General features: G+C 40.7%; 1 protein-coding gene across 13 annotated transcripts in view; it reads right to left on the reverse strand.

Annotated features, from left to right (window-relative positions):
- Positions 1 to 2,271: 2,271 nt before the first annotated feature.
- GTF2I (general transcription factor IIi) overlaps positions 2,272 to 19,659 on the reverse strand; it is a 145,851-nt gene continuing 128,463 nt past the window's right edge. For 12 of the 13 annotated variants that reach the window (XM_032604627.1, XM_032604620.1, XM_032604617.1 and 9 more), the window contains 16 exons: positions 17,778 to 17,849; positions 16,386 to 16,569; positions 15,700 to 15,758; positions 15,230 to 15,304; positions 12,493 to 12,594; positions 11,820 to 11,885; positions 11,307 to 11,490; positions 9,749 to 9,807; positions 9,289 to 9,369; positions 8,785 to 8,868; positions 8,436 to 8,619; positions 7,311 to 7,339; positions 5,535 to 5,576; positions 4,692 to 4,733; positions 4,150 to 4,225; positions 2,272 to 3,422 (listed from right to left, as the gene is read on the reverse strand). In XM_032604627.1, coding sequence (XP_032460518.1) covers positions 4,167 to 4,225; positions 4,692 to 4,733; positions 5,535 to 5,576; positions 7,311 to 7,339; positions 8,436 to 8,619; positions 8,785 to 8,868; positions 9,289 to 9,369; positions 9,749 to 9,807; positions 11,307 to 11,490; positions 11,820 to 11,885; positions 12,493 to 12,594; positions 15,230 to 15,304; positions 15,700 to 15,758; positions 16,386 to 16,569; positions 17,778 to 17,849 — 1,322 coding nt within the window. In that variant the 3' untranslated portion in view covers positions 2,272 to 3,422; positions 4,150 to 4,166. The remainder of the gene's footprint in view (positions 3,423 to 4,149; positions 4,226 to 4,691; positions 4,734 to 5,534; positions 5,577 to 7,310; positions 7,340 to 8,435; positions 8,620 to 8,784; positions 8,869 to 9,288; positions 9,370 to 9,748; positions 9,808 to 11,306; positions 11,491 to 11,819; positions 11,886 to 12,492; positions 12,595 to 15,229; positions 15,305 to 15,699; positions 15,759 to 16,385; positions 16,570 to 17,777; positions 17,850 to 19,659) is intronic. The other variant, XR_004345719.1, reaches the window with a different exon arrangement.

The raw sequence follows: 19,659 nt of genomic DNA on the forward strand, positions 1-19,659 counted from the left end.
ACCAGGATCGTGAGTTTATTTAGACTGGGGCTTGGGGTGTGGAAACTGGAGAGGTCTGGTCTCTCAATCTCCCTCTCCAACGGACCTTTCCGGTTCCTGGTGGGGAGGAAAGAGAAAAGGCAGAAATGAAGCTAGCGGATGCCCACACAGCCAGCCTGCCTCAAAGGGGCACTGGCTGCCTGTCATAGTAGGCAGCTCTGTCCTGGCGACACTGGGCGCCACAGACCCGGGCCCAGTCTCGCCCCTCAGTCTCGGAGGTAAGACTGTGCCAATGACTTCATTTCTTGTCTTTATTTCCTCATCTCTCAAATCCCAAGGTGACCTGGGCATAGGGCGTGAATGCACAGTGAATAAGCCGAACCGCACTTCCTGCGTCACAGATGATTCAGATCAGTGAAAAGATGAAAAGGTCTCTTGGGATGTGCTAACTGCTCAGCAGGGTTAGCCTATGTGCACCTGCAGCCTGAGTGGTGGCAGGCTGGGCAAACGCAGATTTCTCTCAGCACTGCCGACAGCCATGCCCACAGCAGCTCTGCCAACTGCCCGAGGGCAGAGGCTGCCCCACGAACAGAGCTCAGCTCTCCCCGCCACCCAAGGCCCAGAGCTGGGCACAGGGTCGTTAGCACTTGGCCCAACCCCACCAAACGGGGTTTAACTCATACAATCCTGCGATGGACACATTTCTTTGGTTCTACCGTTTTTCTGTCGGCAATCTTACTTAATCTTAACAGCTGTCCAGAAGCAGAGCTTGGATTTGGTCACAAGGCCTATGTTCCCAGTCATTCTGCTGCATTTCCTGGTAAAATAAGGTTTAACCATCAACTATCATGGAATCAGGACGTGTTCCAGAAACACATCAGAATTACTGATAAGACCTGTGTGGACTGTCGTTTGTTTTTTCAGTCCGGTCCTTACTGATCTAATGAAGACCTTGGTGGCCGAGTTTTAACACCCCTCACCCGCTGCAGAATCACGTTATCTATCCACTGTCTCATTTCTGGATGCACCACCTATTCACTAACACAGGCGGTGGAAGGCTTGTCTTGTAGGCGGTTCCTGGTCTCCGAATGAGCAAGCCAGGGCAACACTCCAGCCATCTGTAAACAAGCCCACGGTTCTGAAACCAGGGCTAACCTGACCATCGCAGGCAAGGAGGCAAACTGCTAAGCCAGTCACCTCGCCAGGAAACAATGCTGTCCTACGGAAGGCTTTGCTTAGACGCCCGACTGTGGGAAGCAGAGTTAATGAGGTGTGTTAAAACGACAGTGAGTTAATAAATAAAAATGACTTATTCCTCCTCCAGGCTCTTCCACTCAAAGACAGATGCAGGAACAGCACCCCTTGCCTGAGGTTCAACATTTCTTAAAGGAACCAATAAGCCCGTTTAGAGGAGAGGCAGAACGGGACAGGACAGCATTCTTAAACCTTCTGCGTATCACCAAGAGGACGACACAGCACTGGTTCTGTGCTGTTGTCCGCAGTACAGAAACGGATGCACTTGCCAGACGTTAAGAAACTTTTATATATATATATATATATATATATATATATATATATATAAAAGCAGCTTTCTAACAGTATATATAAAAACAAAAGGCGTGTGTATGCATATATACAGAATTTTCATACTGGATGTATACACTTGCACTGGGAAACAGATCTCCTCGTAAGTCTGTGCTCCCGCAAACTTTCTGTTAAAGAGTTACATGTACAAGCTTAACTCCTTTTAAAAGCAGCCTCTGGATGACTGCGGTTCTCCAGTGGCTGGGATGGGAAGCGTGGGTGGAGGCAGCAAGGCTGTGAACACCTTAAGAACACGGGAAAGGAACGCTGAGACTCTACTGCAGCAGCCGACTCCTCCTAATGTCGGTTGGTGAGTTAGGAACAAACCAGTTTGGCTTTCCCTGAGGTCACATTTGTAAGGGTAAAAGAGAGGCAGAGGGTGATGGTGGAGAGGGACACAGAAGACCTGGAGCCAGTGTGTGGTTTTCATGGGGGAGGGGCTGACATACGGGCTCTACCCGGGGAGGGACCCTGACCTCCAACATCATGCGTTCGCTGCATATGGTTGGCATGTCACAGATAAAAAGCTGGGGGGCTCCAGCCCCAGCTCAGCCCAGAGGCACAGCGGTCTCAGACACACCGTGAGCAGTGGTGTCCTGACAAGGGACTGAGCCTCTGGACCGTGCCCACCTAAGCTCGCCTTGCATTCCGCCGAGCCACCCCAGGTTTCCCCCCCTCAGTCATGAAAACACCTTAGAAAGAAATGAATTAGTGTGTGAAAGGCATGGATGGATTTTATTTATTACCCTATATCTACAGTTTAATTTGAGGTAAAATATAAGCAACACATAAAAATGCCTATTTCTGCTACCATGTAATATAATTCTCCATCGTGAATATTGCGATAAAGCTAATGAAAACTCTATGCCATCACATACTCTAGCTTTTCATATAGCTGGTATTTTACAACTCTTACTGTTTGTGAAATCTCAACACATGTAAGATTCTCCTACAAATGGCGCAGAACATCCGAGGGTGCCTAGTCAGCTTGCTGACCCCTCACTCCCCACACTGGAGCCTCAGTGTTACAAGTAGAATTGTAAAGTAATGAAGGCAATGAAATACCCTTCAGTCTGATCCGAGCTGGAATAGCGTTCCAAAGAATTCCACACCACGATGGGTTACAAGACCGTGAGGCTTTAGTGTCATTCGGCTTTTGCCCAAACACTTATGCCTGATCTGGAACTTCTGCTACACCATGCATTTTATTTGGATGAAAAGTAAATGTGGATGGAAGAGGTTCTCTGTACTCCATCTATAAGCCACACGCTGAGATACTGACCTCTTACTGGCTGTTAGGTGATCCAGATGGTTGGTTTTTGATTACGATAAAAAACATATGAACCATGATAGAGAGCTTAGGAAAAGGTTTAGTCAAATATACAGATACTAACTGTTCACCCAGTCATTAAGGAGAACCGTGAACAAAAGGATCAATTAAGTGACTTTTCAAATAGAAAAACTAAAGAGCTGAACTATCACAGGTTATTTTCTTCACTGTAGAAGCTGAGATGTTCCAGTAGGAGAGATCTTCACTTGATTGGGAAACAAACACCACAGCTGAAGGCTCTGCTGAATACGTAAAAAATCTGATGAGATTCATCCCTGTCATTTTCCCTGTCGTTTTTCCAGCACTGCTGTAAAATCCTTATAATACATTCCAAAGTAAACCAGCCATTCCAAATCTACAGTCACTCTGCTCTTTAATTCAATTCACAGAACTGCTGAAAAAGTAGACATTTCTATCTAAAAGTAGAAAAAAAGGTTTGTATAGAAGGTATTTCTGTTATACAAGTATATTACACAGCTTGGGGCAGTAACAGGTCCGAAAAGCTCTTCTCACCCACTGATACTTTAAGCTAAAATAGGAGAGAAAACAAACAAGCAAGAAAACAGGTTAATCTGATTATAGGAATTTGTGACTCACTAATATCTCAACTTAATTACCACTTAAATCCATGGACTGACAGTACATGGCCAATTCCATGACCAAAAAAGTCTCTGGAGTGTCAGGTACAGATGAGAGCTAACTGTATCCTCTAACTATCATGAAAATATTCAACAGCTGGGGCTTATGTGGTTCAATATGACATGAAAACCAAGTTTCACTGACTCCTGGCCTAGAGCTGCCCCTCCTGGGTAGTAACCTGGCCAAGTTTAAGATGTTCGGAATAACTGGATCAGGCTTGTAACTTAATTATGCAAGATGCACGATGGATTGTGTAGCTCAGCCAGTCTCTGCAAATACTGTTATTATGAGTAGGGGAAAAAGTCAGTCTGTTCACACTGACTCACAGTGAACTCCAACGGCAAGGACAAGATTTAACCTATAGATTAGAAACAAAACATTTTCCATTTGAGGCAAAGCGCTTTACCTTCTCTGCCTGACATATATTGATCCAAGGAAAATCTCTCTGCTTGAATCTTCTAGCTCAAACCACCCAGTATGCTTGTACTTTGTCCTCACGTGCCCTGAAGGCGGGGCCGCCATTTATGGCTGAAGCAGGGAAAACACTTCAGCTTATGAATATGCAGGTGGGTTCAGATAGACACCACATGGCATCCTGGACACAGAAGGTGATTTACCCTAGGAGGGAAGAGGTCTACCACGTAGGGTCTGGTTCTTGCTTGATTTGAGAGCTTCCATCAGTCTCCTTTAATTCTATCAAGTGAAACAAAAGGGAACCGATTAACTGCACTATTAATGCAAGTGTGTCCAATTATAAATCTACTCATACCAAACTGTTCATTACAATGACTTAACAGGAATGATAAGATGCTAAAAACGATAAGACTGTTCTCTAGCAGTGAGTTCTAACTTTTGTTACTTAGATTTTCAAAGTAACAAACATCTTATTAATTATGCATGTAAAGGACCCACAATAGCTATATCTAGGTTAGATAGCAGTCATTCAACTATTTCAGAATTCATTAATAAGAGTCATTGGGGAAAATGGAGGAAAAGAACCCATGAGTCATCTCTAAACACAATGTTTCTGGGCATAAACTACAAATCCAGTTCACCCAGAAACAAAACAACCACACAGGTCCAGTTAAACAGCTTTAGAAACACAATTAATCCTTTGTCTTTGGCACTTTATTTTTGACAACCAGACTACTCTTTTTACCTTCTGTTGCAGGAACCTCCAACTGGCTCGGCTCAGCTGATTCTGAAGAGAAATACATAAAGATTTTACTTTAACATTTTTCCAAAGTTGCTTTCAGTTATTTAAAGAGCCTAGAGGGAGAAAGCTCTCTAGACGTTGTACACAAAGCCCAGGTCTAGGTGAGACAGCAGCCACAGATTCTTGGGATTAAATACACTGTTAACGCAACCAGACTCTCAAAAACCTGCTTTTCTGAAACCTGTTAAATTTGCCCACACAACCGAAATCTTAAATAACAATCTTAATTAACATAGCTCTAACATGAAAGTAGGAGTTTCTTTCTCTATGTCTTTTCCCCCCTTACTTCTGTGGGCTCCCTTCTAATAAAAGCCTTTTGTTACTTTCAATGAATCACACAGCAGGCCTAAACACTTTGTTCCTAAGGAGTTTTTAAAACTACAATGCATGCATTTCCGCCCAACATAATTTTGGTTTATAGCAACCACTGGAAACAAATGGCATAAGAAGCCAAGTTAAAAAACAACCTTCTCCCCCCATCACCCCACAACTGCATTCTTGGCCACTGGTCTCAGGGTTCCTGACCTGGGACGGTGGGAACAAATGGCATGTGGTCCAGTTCTCAGTGAGGACCTATGGCTTGAGCTTATACAGGCTTTCAGACAAAGGAGTCCAAGCAAACAAGTCTGCACGTGCACGAGTGTGTGCGTATGTGTGTACATGTGTGCTGTGGAATTAACTTCCCTTGAAGTTAGGTAAATGTAAGCATGTAAGGCCACACAATTTATGTGACCTGTTTTATTGACTAAGTAGGAATACTTCTATATTTTACCATGCTTAATTTACCTTGGATCACTGGGCTTTCTGACTCACTCTGATCAACCAACTCTGAAAAGAAAGCAGATTCATTTAAGTCATAATTTAATGATATGTTGTTATATTTGAAAAGCATTTTTTACATACATTCTCTAATCTGATGCTCCAACTTTGCTATAACAGGCACTATCTTCCTTATGACAAGAAGGGAACAAATATTAAAAATTCTAGTACGTCCCGTCGAAGTAACTAATTCAGAGTAATTACCATAAAATTCTATAATAGACTAGGGCACAAGGAAAAGAACAAAACTGAACATTTTAAACATAAGGTAAAGGAGGAGGGAGGCATAAAATATAGTGTCTTTTGAAATTAAAAATTACACAGAAGGTAGATGAATTGGGATCAATAAATTTTTTTCCCCCCAAAGAAACCCCACACCTTATCATGGGGTTTCTTTATTTTTTATTTATTTATTTATTTATTTTTTCATGGGGTTTCTTTAAATGACAAAGTTCCCGGGTGTAGTTAAAGCTGAATGCCAAAGATGACTGAAAATCTATGAAGCAAGGTTTACTTCTCTTTCATTCATTACTGACATTCCCAGATACTAACATACTTGGCCAAGATAGACAGTATAATATATAAAAACAGATTCTATAAAAAAAGAACTCATGGCTTGGGGGAAAAAGCAAATAAATATATTTTGTGATAAAGTGAAACTCGAAACTTGGAGGCAGAAGAGATATAACCAAATCCGTGACACTGAAGGAGTGGTGGCCAAGAACAGCATCAACAGTGTGAAGCAGAACAGGGGGGTGGGGGCAGGCACAACAGCGGCCCAATTTCTCAGCTCAGGGGGCAAACCAGCAACTCACGAGGCTCAGGTGCTCAGTGGCCACTGAGAACTCCTGAACACTTTCCCGACAAAGGAAGTATACAAGTGAGTACTCAATATAGATGGATTTTAAAGAGACGGAATAATACCAGTTGGAAAAAAGACTGAAACGCTAATGGTATTAGTTAAGGATAATTCTCACTTTTGAAATTTTTTAACAAAGTTAACAGAAGAACATACTAGCATAATTAAGTTTTGCTAAAAAAAAACCCCACTGTTTAAACTGACACGAACATCAGGGAACTGCAAGAACACTTACACCTGTTCATGCAACAGTATGTGAGGGCCCAGTGGCTGCCAGACACTAGGCCTAAAGATCAACAGAAGTAGCTAAATCACATTAAAAGACTTACTTTTTCCAGCCCAGTAATTACAAACTAATAGTAAAAGTAATAACAGTAGTAGTAAAAACAGTAACAAATACAGATTTTGCTTACTGAGCACATACTAGGGTCAGGGGTCAACAAACTTTATTACAAAGAGGCAGTAAGTATTTCAGGCTTTGCAGGTCAGTCCAGTTTGCCATAAGCAAATGGGCCTGGCAGCGCTGTAATAAAACTTTATTTACATGGCTGCAGCTTGCTGGTCCCTGTTTTAGAGGCCTGACACACAATGTGTCATTTAAAATGCTCTAAAACTCCCAGAATGGGTACTAATATCATTACGATTTTCCTAATAAGTAAACTGAGATTTTAAAAAAGGTGAAACAACTCGCCCAGTTTTACACCTAGAAAGTGCCTGGTGCCTCGCACACTGAGGGCTAAAACGATGACTTTGAATGATTACTGCTGTAGGTGAAGTAATAAAATGTTACACCCTCAGGTAAGTGTACGTGCAAGTGCACACACCCACCCCCTTCTCACATCCCAGAAAAGAGCAAAACCAAGGAGACTTCAAGAAATACTCACGGTTATTAATCACAAGTCCTGGAAATGGTCTAAAGAGAGAAACAAATTGCACAAGTTTTTTTTCTACTCTACAAGAGTTCACATGTATATTCAGTTTATTCAACTAACATTTAGCCCATGTCGCTTACGTGCTAGTAGTGCTGTCCACTACTGTTTAATCTTATAGTTTTTAATCTACAGACAGACAGATATACGAATAACTAATATGGCACATTATTAGAAAATGCTACACCAAGATGGTGGGAAAAAAACAGGAACAACGCAAAGGGAATAGAGTAATTTTAGTGAAATGAGGAAAAAGCCTTGGGAAGGCTCATTAAGACATTCATTAAGACATTCATTAAGACACATTAGCTCTGTCTGAGTGTTGGTCCTATACAGACAGTGGGAACTTGACAATGAATGGGTGTTATTTCATAACAGCTAAGTTTGGGGAGGTGGAAGAAAAGAGTGAAGGGCACTTGGGACTTCTGCTTAGGTGGATGACAAAAGGATACCGTAAGACTTACTGTGACAAGCACACATCAAAGACTATAATTCTCACAATGCTGTTAGAGGGCAGGTGTAACCACCGTTCCTACTCTGTGGATAAGGAGCTAACACTCTCAAAGGAAACAACTACAATCTCACTGGACAGACAAGGAAACAGAAGCGACTTAGTATCGAATCCCTGTCTGATCCAAAGCCTGTGAAGAGATGCTGAGGCAGAGGCTGGCAACATTTTTCTGCAAAGGGCCAGACAGTACATATTTCCAGCTTTGTAGACCACACTGCCTCTGTCCCAACTACTTAATTTTACCACTGCAATATGAAAGCAGCCACAGACGATATGTAAACAAACGGATGTGACTGGGTTACAATAAGACATAAAACTAAAATAAAAGCAGATGGCAGGCTGGAGCTGGTCCACAGGCCATGGTGTGCTAACAATCCCCTGCCTTAAAAACCAGAGAACTGAGTCAGCACAAGGAAGAAAGAATCTAATAGTACAGTAACTAAAGAATTTCACTACAGTTCATTTCATTACACGGTAAACTTACTACATATGACTACATTTTGGAAGACGACTCAGCCTCAATGATCTGCAGGTTCATTCTTATGACCAAGCAAGGAACTCTCACATACCTAATGACTGTGAATTTAATGAACTCAGCAGAATCTAAGATCCTTCTCATGGAGCTGATTTCCAGATAGCTGGGGGCTTTGAATGACACTCCAGGAGGCATGCCATCAACCACCACACAGCCAGGGTTAATTGTGATTTTCCTGTAGGGAACTTTCACAGGGAAACCCATACCAATGGCTTCACCTATAGCAAGACAAACGGCATAAAAGCACAGATGAACCTAGCACCTTAGTTGAGTATTGTAAAAGCACAGATTAAAACTACCTGAGCATAATTTACTTTTAAGATCTTATTGAGACAAAATTTCCTTGCTTACTGCAAGCTATACTACGCAAATGCAAAACTTACCAAATTTTCGACTGAAGAGGTCATTAACTTGTTCTCTTAGCTGTCTAGCTTTTTCAACTTTTGACAGTCTTTCATTATCGTCATCTAAAAAGGTTAAGAGAAAGTTGTAAACTTAATAATGCGATTTTAATACCAGATAAATTTTTAGGTGCTTTATGTAACTTCACTTTCTGTTTTTGGAATGTTTTAAAAAACGAATCAAGACTGAAATGATTTCACCAGACAATTTAATAATAACACCAAACTGACAATGCTGCGGTTATGAAGAGCTTTGCTTGCCGACTTATACAAATTTTTTAAACAACACCCTAGGCATCTGGGTGGCCTACAGGTTTTAGCCCATGCCGAGTCTAATAACTGCCAAGAGCTGTTTAGCGATAAACTGACAAGGTGATGTATTTGGTTAATAACTTCTGCAGGGGCTGGTGCGGACAGCACACAATGTGCAGTGCATTCAACATCCATGAAGCCCCACAAACTATGATTAAGGCAGAGAGATCATACCTGGAATTGTCACCTGAATGATGTTAAGATCTTCAACACCTGATGCAGTAGTATTAACATTGGGCGATGAATTTATTTTTCCTTAAAACAGAGACTTGAGATTAGAACATACACAGATGTAATTAGATCTTCCCTAATAAGGTGCTTACAATTCAGACTACAAAAGACAGTATTTTAACCCAACTCTGTTCCTTTTCATGTCATGTTTTGTTGTTCTGTGATATTAGGCTTCCTGAAAGACGTTTTTCACTTTTTTTCTCTTCCTTGTGGTGCTTCCTTCGTAAAGCATCAGATATGTGGAGATCCTCAGGTATTAAAGAACTTAAAAATCGTAAACTAGTCCAAACCCCAACCTTGAATGAGCTTTCCTGTTTTTGTCTCAGTAGCCACTCTTCCAACAATTTTCTAAATTAGTGCAAAGTAAGTGTCTAACAGCATGTTTTCTGCAGCAAATGCTTACTTGGAGGGCTCTTAGAGGAGGAGGTGCTCTCCTTAATTGCCGTCTCAAACATTTCAGGCCTAAGAACAAGAAAAGAGAAAAAACTTTTAGGCTAACATTCCAATAGTAAAACATTAAAAATGAAACAAGTAAGAGATTTAAAAAGCCAGCAACTTTCTATAAATACACATTCTTAGTAATGGAAGAACAAAAAGAAGTAACATGGATCTCTAAAGGAACACACATATAAAGACTAATTATAATTGTGATTTTAACATCCACCCCAGCCCCATCTAGTATAAACAGCTTCTTCCTGTGGTTTCAATATATCCTGGAAAGAGTGTATGCTAGACTGGAAAAGGAAACAGGAAGACACCCGAATGCAGGTAGCATGGAAACAGAAGACAGGCGGTAAAAACCTGAACACAAGAGACTGTCTCTCTTAGGAAGCAGAAGCAGGGGCCTTAGCCTCTACACACCTGGCTGAAGGTACAGAGGGAGGCCATTATGGTTGGCAATGTCAGCTTTGATTATTTGACAGCATCCTTAGGGAACTCAGAAGTAACCTTTAATAAATAAAACCTAAAATTCCTTTCAATTCATTTCAAATGTATTTTGTTAACTCTAATTATTTCCATTTACTTCAATTGTGTTGGCATAATTCACAGATGTCCAAGCAAACAGGAGAGAAATTTAAAATATTCTGTAAGCTGGAGAAATAAATGGGCTTTATAAAACTGAACCACTGGGCTTCCCTGGTGGCGCAGTGGTTTAGAGTCCACCTGCCAATGCAGGGGACACGGGTTTGTGCCCCGGTCCAGGAAGATCCCACATGCCGGGGAGCAGCTAGGCCCGTGAGCCATGGCCGCTGAGCCCGCGCGTCCGGAGCCTGTGCTCCGCAGCAGGAGAGGCCACAACAGTGAGAGGCCCACGTACCGCAAAAAAAAACCCCCCAAAAAACACAACTGAACCACTGCCTAGACTCCAGTAGTATTAACCACTAAGATATCACTGTGAGGCTTCCCTGGTGGTACAGTGGTTAGGAATCCACCTGCCAGTGCAGAGGACACAGGTTCCAGCCCTGGTCCGGGAAAATCCCACATGCCACAGAGCAACTAAGCCCGTGCGCCACAACTACTGAGCCTACGCTCTAGAGCCCACACGCCAGAACTACTGAAGCCCGCACACCTAGAGCCCATGCTCCGCAACAACAGAAGCCACCACAATGAGAAGCCCGCGCACCGCAACGAAGAGTAGCCCCTGCTTGCCGCAACTAGAGAAAGCCCACGCGCAGCAATGAAGACCCAACACAGCCAAAAATAAATTTAAAAATTTATATTAAAAAATATATATGTCACTGTGCATAGACTTCACTAAATCAAGTTGTTATCCCCCTGATAAGCCACAGCCCTCCCTCTTTTGACCAGTTACGAAAAATTTAAAATATATACAAAGGTACAGCTTAAAGAGCTTCCTTGACCCTAAGGTTTGGCTGAGCTCCAAAGTAGAATCCACGTGCCATCTCCCGGCATCAAACTGTATCAACTCATGGCAATCTTGTTTCATCTTATTTCCTTACTTTTTAATGATGAACTTAATTTTGGCTTTGTTTCTGAGTATCTTCTCCAGCCTTGGAATGCCAAAAGTAGATGGTCGTCGGAATGGCACACCCTCGGGTAAGCCTTCCACGTAAAAGTCTTCAGGGAAAGACTCAAATAACGCAAACGGCACTTTCACAGCTTGTTTAAGGCCAAGAGCTTCACCTAAAAAAACAAAAACAGAACACATTTACTGGTTCTCATATTTGTAACTTTTTAAAAAACTAAGCCTTTTTAAAAAAACGCATTTTAAATTACATTTTGCAGCTACTAAAACCTTTCTTTTTAAAGAATCACATTAATTTTAGAAAAATTTCTTCCATTTCTTGGTGCTCAGAAACGTGGAAGAAAATATAAAATTCATGACTGCAAAACCCACACACTTCTGATGACAGTAATATTTAAATGCTGAACAATTTTACTATGCTCACATTTTTCTATTTTATAAAAAAGCTACCTCATATTTTAATAACAGTATTTCAAAATAAACTTACCACATTTTTCATTGAAAAGATTTTCAACTTTCTGTTTTAGGTCAGTGATTTTGGCATTCCAGGCCTCTGCATATATATATAAAAAAAAAACAAGAGCAATTAAGATGTTAGTAACAGTTACTAGTATACATCCAATGGCAGGAACTTCTTCATCTTTTATCGTGCATCTTTAAGCAATACAAAATAAAAAATATATAGGTTTTAAACACAGGTATGTCTTGATAACTACTCTAATCCTGATGCATTACTTAACTGTTTTATTATATTACTAATATGTTAGCTACGAATAAATAAAAAAACAAATGAAAACCAAAATACCCCCCCCCAAAAACAATTACAGTATCTACTACGTGCCAGATACAGTTTTACCCTTTAAATGATCTGGTATTTATAATCTTCATAATAACCCTATGGAACAGGAAGTAACGTTATCCCCACTCATAGGTAAGGAAACTGAGGCACAGAGAGGTTAAGCAGCCTGCTCAACGTCAAACAATTATAAAGTCCTGACACCATATCTGAATTCAGTCTGGCTCTATAATCTGTGCCTTGAATTGCTAATATATACTAACTCACCAAATAAAAAAAAAGAAAACAATTCAACTAGTAAAATATTTTGCTAACTCCTTTTATTTAAAATAATGAAATAAAGAAAAACATAACACGTATTTACCAAAGGAAAACTCTCTCCCTCGAGGCTTGAAGGGAACATTAGAACCATTAGTCTGGGTAGGGGTTCGAACAGCTGAGGTTTGAGGGTTGCTGTTATTAGGGCCTAAAGAATTAAACAAAAAACATAATCAGCACATATATTCAGTCATCCTTACGTACTGCTCGTGATTTCTCTAGGACATGCTCTTGAGGTCCAACCTGTGCTGGGAAAGTTCAGCTCAGTGTGTATACAAGCACTCTGCAACGAAAACAGCCACTGCTGTCAGTGTTACAGACCTCCATCCATCTTCCTACTTCCATCCCTATAATCAGGCATTTCCCCCCAAAACACAACTAGCTTTCTGGCTGATCTGAGGAACTTTCAATTCACTTAATGATTCATTACGCCATTTTGAAGCCACTGGTTACCTATGCTTGCCTCTCATGTTTTTCTTTCAGCCTTTGAACATAAACACGACTTTAGATACAACTATATCATCTCCCCTGTATGAAGCTTTCCTTTGGATTCTCTAGCTGACACTGACATATCCTTTCTTTGAATTCTTAGTAATATACAGAAACAATGTTATGGGTTATCAGTTGTTTTCCATTAAAAGCCTGACTATGGCCTCAGAATCGAATAAAATATCAAGATTCAACATTCTAATCTTTAATTACTTCAAACTCCCGAATAAAAACCACAGCTTCCTTAAAGAGCATAGTGATAAAAGCAAAGTATTTCTAGACCAGCTGGATCTAGCAGCCTGGCTGACCTGGCAGGTATAATAACCAGACAGAGGAACTCAGTACATCCTGCTGCCATACTTCTTTAACAGGCTACTAAGATCACTCAACTAACACCTCCTTTTATACTCCATGTTCATAAAGCAGCCTTTTAATAGTCACAGGGAAAGACAGGAAGAGACCTGTGATCACCTGACAGAATTAAGCTGACTGAAATATCTACCTGCGATTCAAAAATCAATACACTGGCATTCTGGTTTATGCTTAAGTGAAATGACACTACGCACCCACCAGAATGGCTAAAATAAAAAGAAGGACAATATCAGGTACTGTGAGGATGTGCAGCAAATGGAATTCTCATACATTCCGGCAGAAGGGTAAAGCGATACAATCAGTTTGGTAAACTGTTTCTTAGAAAGTTAAAAACCCAGTAATTCCACTCTAAATATCTATTCAAAAGAAGGAGAGCATATGCCACGTTTTGTACACAAATGTTCGTAGAGCATCTTTACTAGACAAAGACAGGAAATAAACCCAAATGCCCAGTGACAAACGCATAAATTAATTCTGGTGAATCCATACAATGGAGTAATACTCAGCAGTAAAAAGAAATACTGAAACACGCAGCAAGTATAAATCCAACAACATTGTGCTAAGCAAAAGGAGGCGACCACAGAAAGAAAAGAAACAACGTGATTCCATTTATATGAAATTCTGCAACAGGCAGAAGTGCTCCATGGTGACAAAAGGCGGATCAACGGCTGCCTGTGGCCTGGCCTGTGAGGGAGTGACTGCCAAGGAGCGTGTGCGAGACGTTTTAGGGCGAGGGAGATGTTCGATCCATTGACTAAAGCGGTGCTGCAAGCATTTTTCAAAACTCAAACTGTACAATTAAAATGCGTGCATTTTATCGCATATAAAGTGTACTCAATTAATTTGATTTTTAAAGTAATAAAAAAATCCATTTACAAGCATGATGTATAATTTAAAAGAAAACACTAGTATGGTGGGAAAAAAAAAGTCCCTCCTTGCTATCACACTCTTGACAAAAAGTCCCTGAACGTGGACACAGCTCTTTACTACTCAAATTAGTTAGTGTTAAACCACTAACAACTATTTTGTGGTATTTTAACAAATATAAATTAAATTTGGGGTCTATTTATAGCCCTGGTTAAGCAAAAGAATGCTACTGTGGGACAAGGTCCTCTGTGGCTTGGGTAAGACAACAGAAAGAGATTCTCTGTTAATCTGAAGGCAGGTCAAAACCATTTTTCATTAACCCATCACTGCCCTTGTACACGAATGTTCAGGGCAGCATTACTCACAAAGAGCCAAAAAGTGGTACAAACCAAATGTCCATCAACCGATGAATAAACAAAATACAGTATATCCACACAATGAAATACTAGTCGTCAAGAAAAAGGAACGGACACCCATTAGGATGGATATTATCTAAAAAGCAGAAAGTAACACGTGGTGGCGACGCTGTGGAGAAATATCACCTTGTATTGAAATTGTTACTTAGAAACATTTAGAAAATCTAACTTTGGGACTACCCCGGTGGCACAGTGGTTAAGAATCCACCTGCCAACACAGGGGACACGGGTTCGAACCCTGATCCGGGAAGATCCCACATGCCACAGAGCAACTAAGCCCGTGCGCCGCAACTACTGAGCCTGCGCTCTAGAGCCTGCGAGCCACAACTACTGAAGCACGCGCACCTAGAGCCCGTGCGCCGCAACAAGAGGAGCCACTGCACCGCAATGAAGAGCAGCCCCCGCTCGCTGCAACTAGAGAAAGCCCGCACACAGCAACGAAGACCCAATGCACCCAAAAATTAATTAATTAATTAATTTTAAAAAAAAGAAATCTAGCTTTATCGCAGTTAAGTGTTCTGCACCTAAAACAAGTTTTATAAACTCATTTGCATAAAAATATAAATAGTAAAGTGAAGAAGCAACAGATTAACTAGTGAATTGTAGAACGGACAGGAACAGGCCACAGAGCAACCTCACCTTCAACAGTGACCTCAATTTCAGGAACTTTTGAATTACTCCCAGGGCTTCGTGGTCTTTTCGGGGACTGCAAAGCTGTAAAGTAAGCATACAATTTCTTTTGCATGTTGTAAAAAATCCAGAAGGAGATGCTTTATAAAAGCAGAGTATTAAAATTCATACAGTTTGGCTCTTTTCAAAGAAACCTGAAGAATTAAACTGGTAGTGTAATCCTCCACATGAGTGTCAACAAAGCTGTGGAAACATGAATGAAGGAGGATTGCAAACGTGAAACCGCCAATGAAATGTTTACTTTTAAGAGACAGAGGGGAGGGAGGGAGGGAGGGAGGGAGGGAGAGGGAGGAGGGGGGTTCATTAAACAAAATACCTTAAAAAGCAAAGAAACAAACCGAAAGCCCCCAAAAGATGTGCCAACGACTCAGTATGTTTTAACGCACTGAAGTATAATGAAGGTATACATAATCTCTTACCTTTAGTGTTTATTTTACTAGCCATTCCAGGAGGCAAGTAGGAAATAACTAGTTCAGGTCTAGAGAAAAAACCAAGAAACATTACAGTGGCCAGTATAATATTGGTCTTCACAGCTAGTAAAAATTGTGATGACCAATGATAACTCTGTAATGTAACAATAGTTTCTTCCGTTATGGACCAAAAAAAATTCACTTTTCCTTCCTACAAATGCCTGCTAAATGATTTTATGAAGAGTAAATAACTTCTTTCATGAAAATGAAAATTAACTAACACTAGTTTAGTTTCTTCAACTACTGAAATTCTGCAGACATATAAATGAGAAACTTAATCACTGAAATTCAGTTGCCCGTAAGTTTAAGCAGGAATAACAGAGCACATAAAAATCAGCACTTTCATCCTGCCCTCAAGTATCTATCAATAGTAAGAGACAACATAGCATCTCTTAACAAACTTCACCTCCACCAATGTGAGGCAGGTACAACTCTCCTTGCCCCGATGAAGAAAATCAAGGACAAGTTAAAGGATGGGAGGCAATGGACAAGGCCAGGACTGCAGCTCAATGCTACGCTTTCCATCGTGGACTTCAAAGCCTTAGCCGTAACCTGAAGCTAGAAAAAAATTTAAATAGAAATATGCCTTGATTGTTCTAATTCCAGAAAGGACTACATTGGCAAAGAGAACTTACTTTTTAACAACAAACTTGATTTTATTACTTCCACGGACAATCCTTTCAAGTCGTGGAATTCCAAACCAGGTAGGGCTTCGAAAGGGAATTCCTTCTGGCAAGCCTTCTACATAAAGGAACTCGGGGTTTGATTCAAACACCGGGTATGGTACTTTTACTGCCTCTGTGAGTCCAAGAGCTTGAGCTGAAAGTGTAAGAGAACATAACTTATGGAAGGTAAAATTTTACAGTCTTTTAGTTTCGTCTGACAGCAGTCTCTGTTTATGTTTTTAATATATATATACATATATTTTAAATTGTGATATAATGAACATATAACATTATATTAGTTTCAAGTGTATAGTATAATGATTTGCTATTTGTATATGTTGTCAAATGATCGCCATACTAAGTGTAGTTGACATCTGGGCATTCTCAAATACGTTGTGCAAAAGTTCCCAACAATCTGGCAATTTCCACTTAGTAATATAGGTATTTTGCTTAGTATATTGTGTAAAGTTGACGAAGAAGCCTAAAATATAAGAGGAACATTTTACCACTTCAAAGCAAAGGGATAATTAATCAAAATTGTCTCTGTGCTCTGGGCAGAAATGAACTACAGCCATTTCACTGCCATACTACCGAAATGGCAACTATCCAGCCCTTGTGTTATCATCTAGGTGCAAGTCTGCCGTTTAAAAGATAAGAGGGAATTCCCCGGTGGTCCAGTGGTTAGGACTCTGTGCCTTCACTGCCAAGGGGCAGGGTGCGATCCCTGGTCGGGAACTAAGATCCCACAAGCTGCGCGGGGCATGGCCCCCCCCAAAAAAAAACAAAAAAGAAAGAAAGAAAGAAAGAAAAAGAAAAAAGATAAGAGGTGCATAAGGTGCATCTGAGCAGAACTGGTCAAAAGCACTGAAGATTCCTGATCCAGGACACAAACATCAGTACCAGTTATTACAACGGCGATGGCAACGCCCCAGGAATACTGATACCACTCCACTCCTTACTTCCTTCTCCACGACAGACACACCCAATCAACTGAAACACTCTTGCTGAGCCTCCTCAGAATCCTCAAGACAGCGCTCCAGGAAACCGCTGTCAACAAATCTACGTTGAAACAGATGATGAAACCTATTTGCCACAGGTGTTAGCCAGGTTACAAGTACAGACAGCGGAACTGAGATTCCTCCCCAACTCCTCCCTTCCTTTCCCACTCTGACACACGAGAAAACGGAGTCCAGGAGACAGAAAGTAACTCGCTCAGTTTAGGTAGTGAATGTAGTAGCAGAAAGTCAAACCCAGTTTCTGGGACCTTCTTTCTTTAGGTCCTGAACTGCTATAATGTTCATTCAAAACACTGCCTTTCATTAATGTTTTTAAATTAAGACATAATGACTGTGTTTTACTTACCAAATTTCAAATTAAAAATCTCTTCCACTTGCTTCCGTAGCTTGGTAATTCTGACATTCCAATCTTCTTTGACTAGAAAGGAAAAATAAATCTAATCAACAATGTCCCTTATGGATGCTGAAACAAAATCAGACTGGACGCTGTTCTTTCCAGTGATGCCATTTTTTAAAAACTTGAGAGATAATCGGCATATAACACTGTATTAGTTTTAGATGTACAATCCAGTGACACTCTTAATAAAATTTTGCTTAAAAGCAAAAACTTCAGATAAGGAAAAGAAGGATTTCCTGCACTTGTCAAATATCAGAAGTACAGGGAGATAGAATTCAAATTTAAGTTTACATTGTAAATAAAGAAGAACTTGTTCGTAAGTATTTAGAATGAATGGTTTTCAAACACTTTTCCTTGGAGGTACATCAAAGAACCCTCAGGGTTGGGAGGACCAGCTATATAAAGATCCAGGCCTCCTATACCAGGTTCAACCAGAGGAGCTTCACTCGTATTTGCTTTCTAAACAGGCATTCCTTGTTTTATCGAACACGTGTGCCTACAGATTTACACAAAGGAAAACTTCACTAATCACAGCAAGAAATAAATGATAAAGTGATTAGGGAGCTGTCACTCAGCACTACTCACATCCAGAATCCAGTTTATTTCCTTACCCCTCATTTATAAGACAACCATCCCCTTTTAAATACAACATAAAAATAAAGAAAAAATAAGCTATTATAAAAGACACGTAGGGTGGCACTTACTTGGACAGATAATCGGGGCTTGTTTGTTGGCGCTGAGGATGGAGAGGACGGAGGTAGACTTGGAGACAATGGAGGATGGTTGGAGGTATTGGATAAGGAAAGGAGGGAAAGAGAGAGTAAGAGGAAAGGGTAGAGAGTGCAAGAATCGCACTACGTGTGAAAGCCATTTGTGTCTGTGGACAAGGCGACAGGAAATGTTGGAGAAGTTCTGAAAATACTGCTAAAGGTTGGGAGCCTCAGAAAATCTTTCATTTCCACTTTACTTTTACTGTGAAAGTACTTTAAAACCTTTTCTTTAAAAGAAAACCCAGCATCTCAAGGGTTTAATATGGTAACTCGGCCATTCGACCAGACGAAGTCAGTCTGGTATAAACCAAATGTGAATATTACTATAACAATATCTAGACTCTCCTTCTCCGAGGTAAAGGGCTTCTGTTAACCTGGTGCTCAGTCAGCCCTTCTGCCTCACCCTGCACTTCCTCCTCTGGTATTTGCTGCTCTAATACAACAAGATCTCTGTACCATTCTACACAAGAACCAAGTACCTTCTCATTCTTCCCCTTCAAAGCTCAGCTATCTGGCTAGTGCCCCAACTTTCTCACATGTGACATCTACCTTTTACCAAATCGAGAACAAAGTGCACCCACGTGTGTTTAAGCATACAACTGTTACCTCAGAGTTAAGCAGACGTCTCTGATGGCAAGGACTAATACAATTCTTCGGTCAGGTACGCTGGGACTTGAATTGGCCCAGCAAGACTAACGCCTAGGTGACTGGCAGACCCAGTAACATTTTGCTGCAATGAAGAAGGACAACCTTGATTCTTTCCAAGGTCTTCTACGAATGGTAGAAGGCCAAGCATTGTTAATAACTGGGAGAACGGAGAGTCTTTTGATAATAGGCCTGTAACCATCTATGCTAGAAAACAGCAGATCGAGTACTACTTAAAATATTACTAAATCCTCAGAGTAACTTGTATGGTGCCTACAGATCGTTTCAATAATACATGTTTCACATCCTCAATTTGCAGTCATTATTAGAATTGCTCCTAATAAAAGCAGTGATCACATTAATCACAAGCTTGAACTTGAGGTCTGTCTTGCGAAATGAAGACTCATACACAGACT

The sequence above is a fragment of the Phocoena sinus genome, chromosome 15, assembly GCF_008692025.1.
Source record: "Phocoena sinus isolate mPhoSin1 chromosome 15, mPhoSin1.pri, whole genome shotgun sequence".
NCBI lineage: Eukaryota > Metazoa > Chordata > Mammalia > Artiodactyla > Phocoenidae > Phocoena > Phocoena sinus.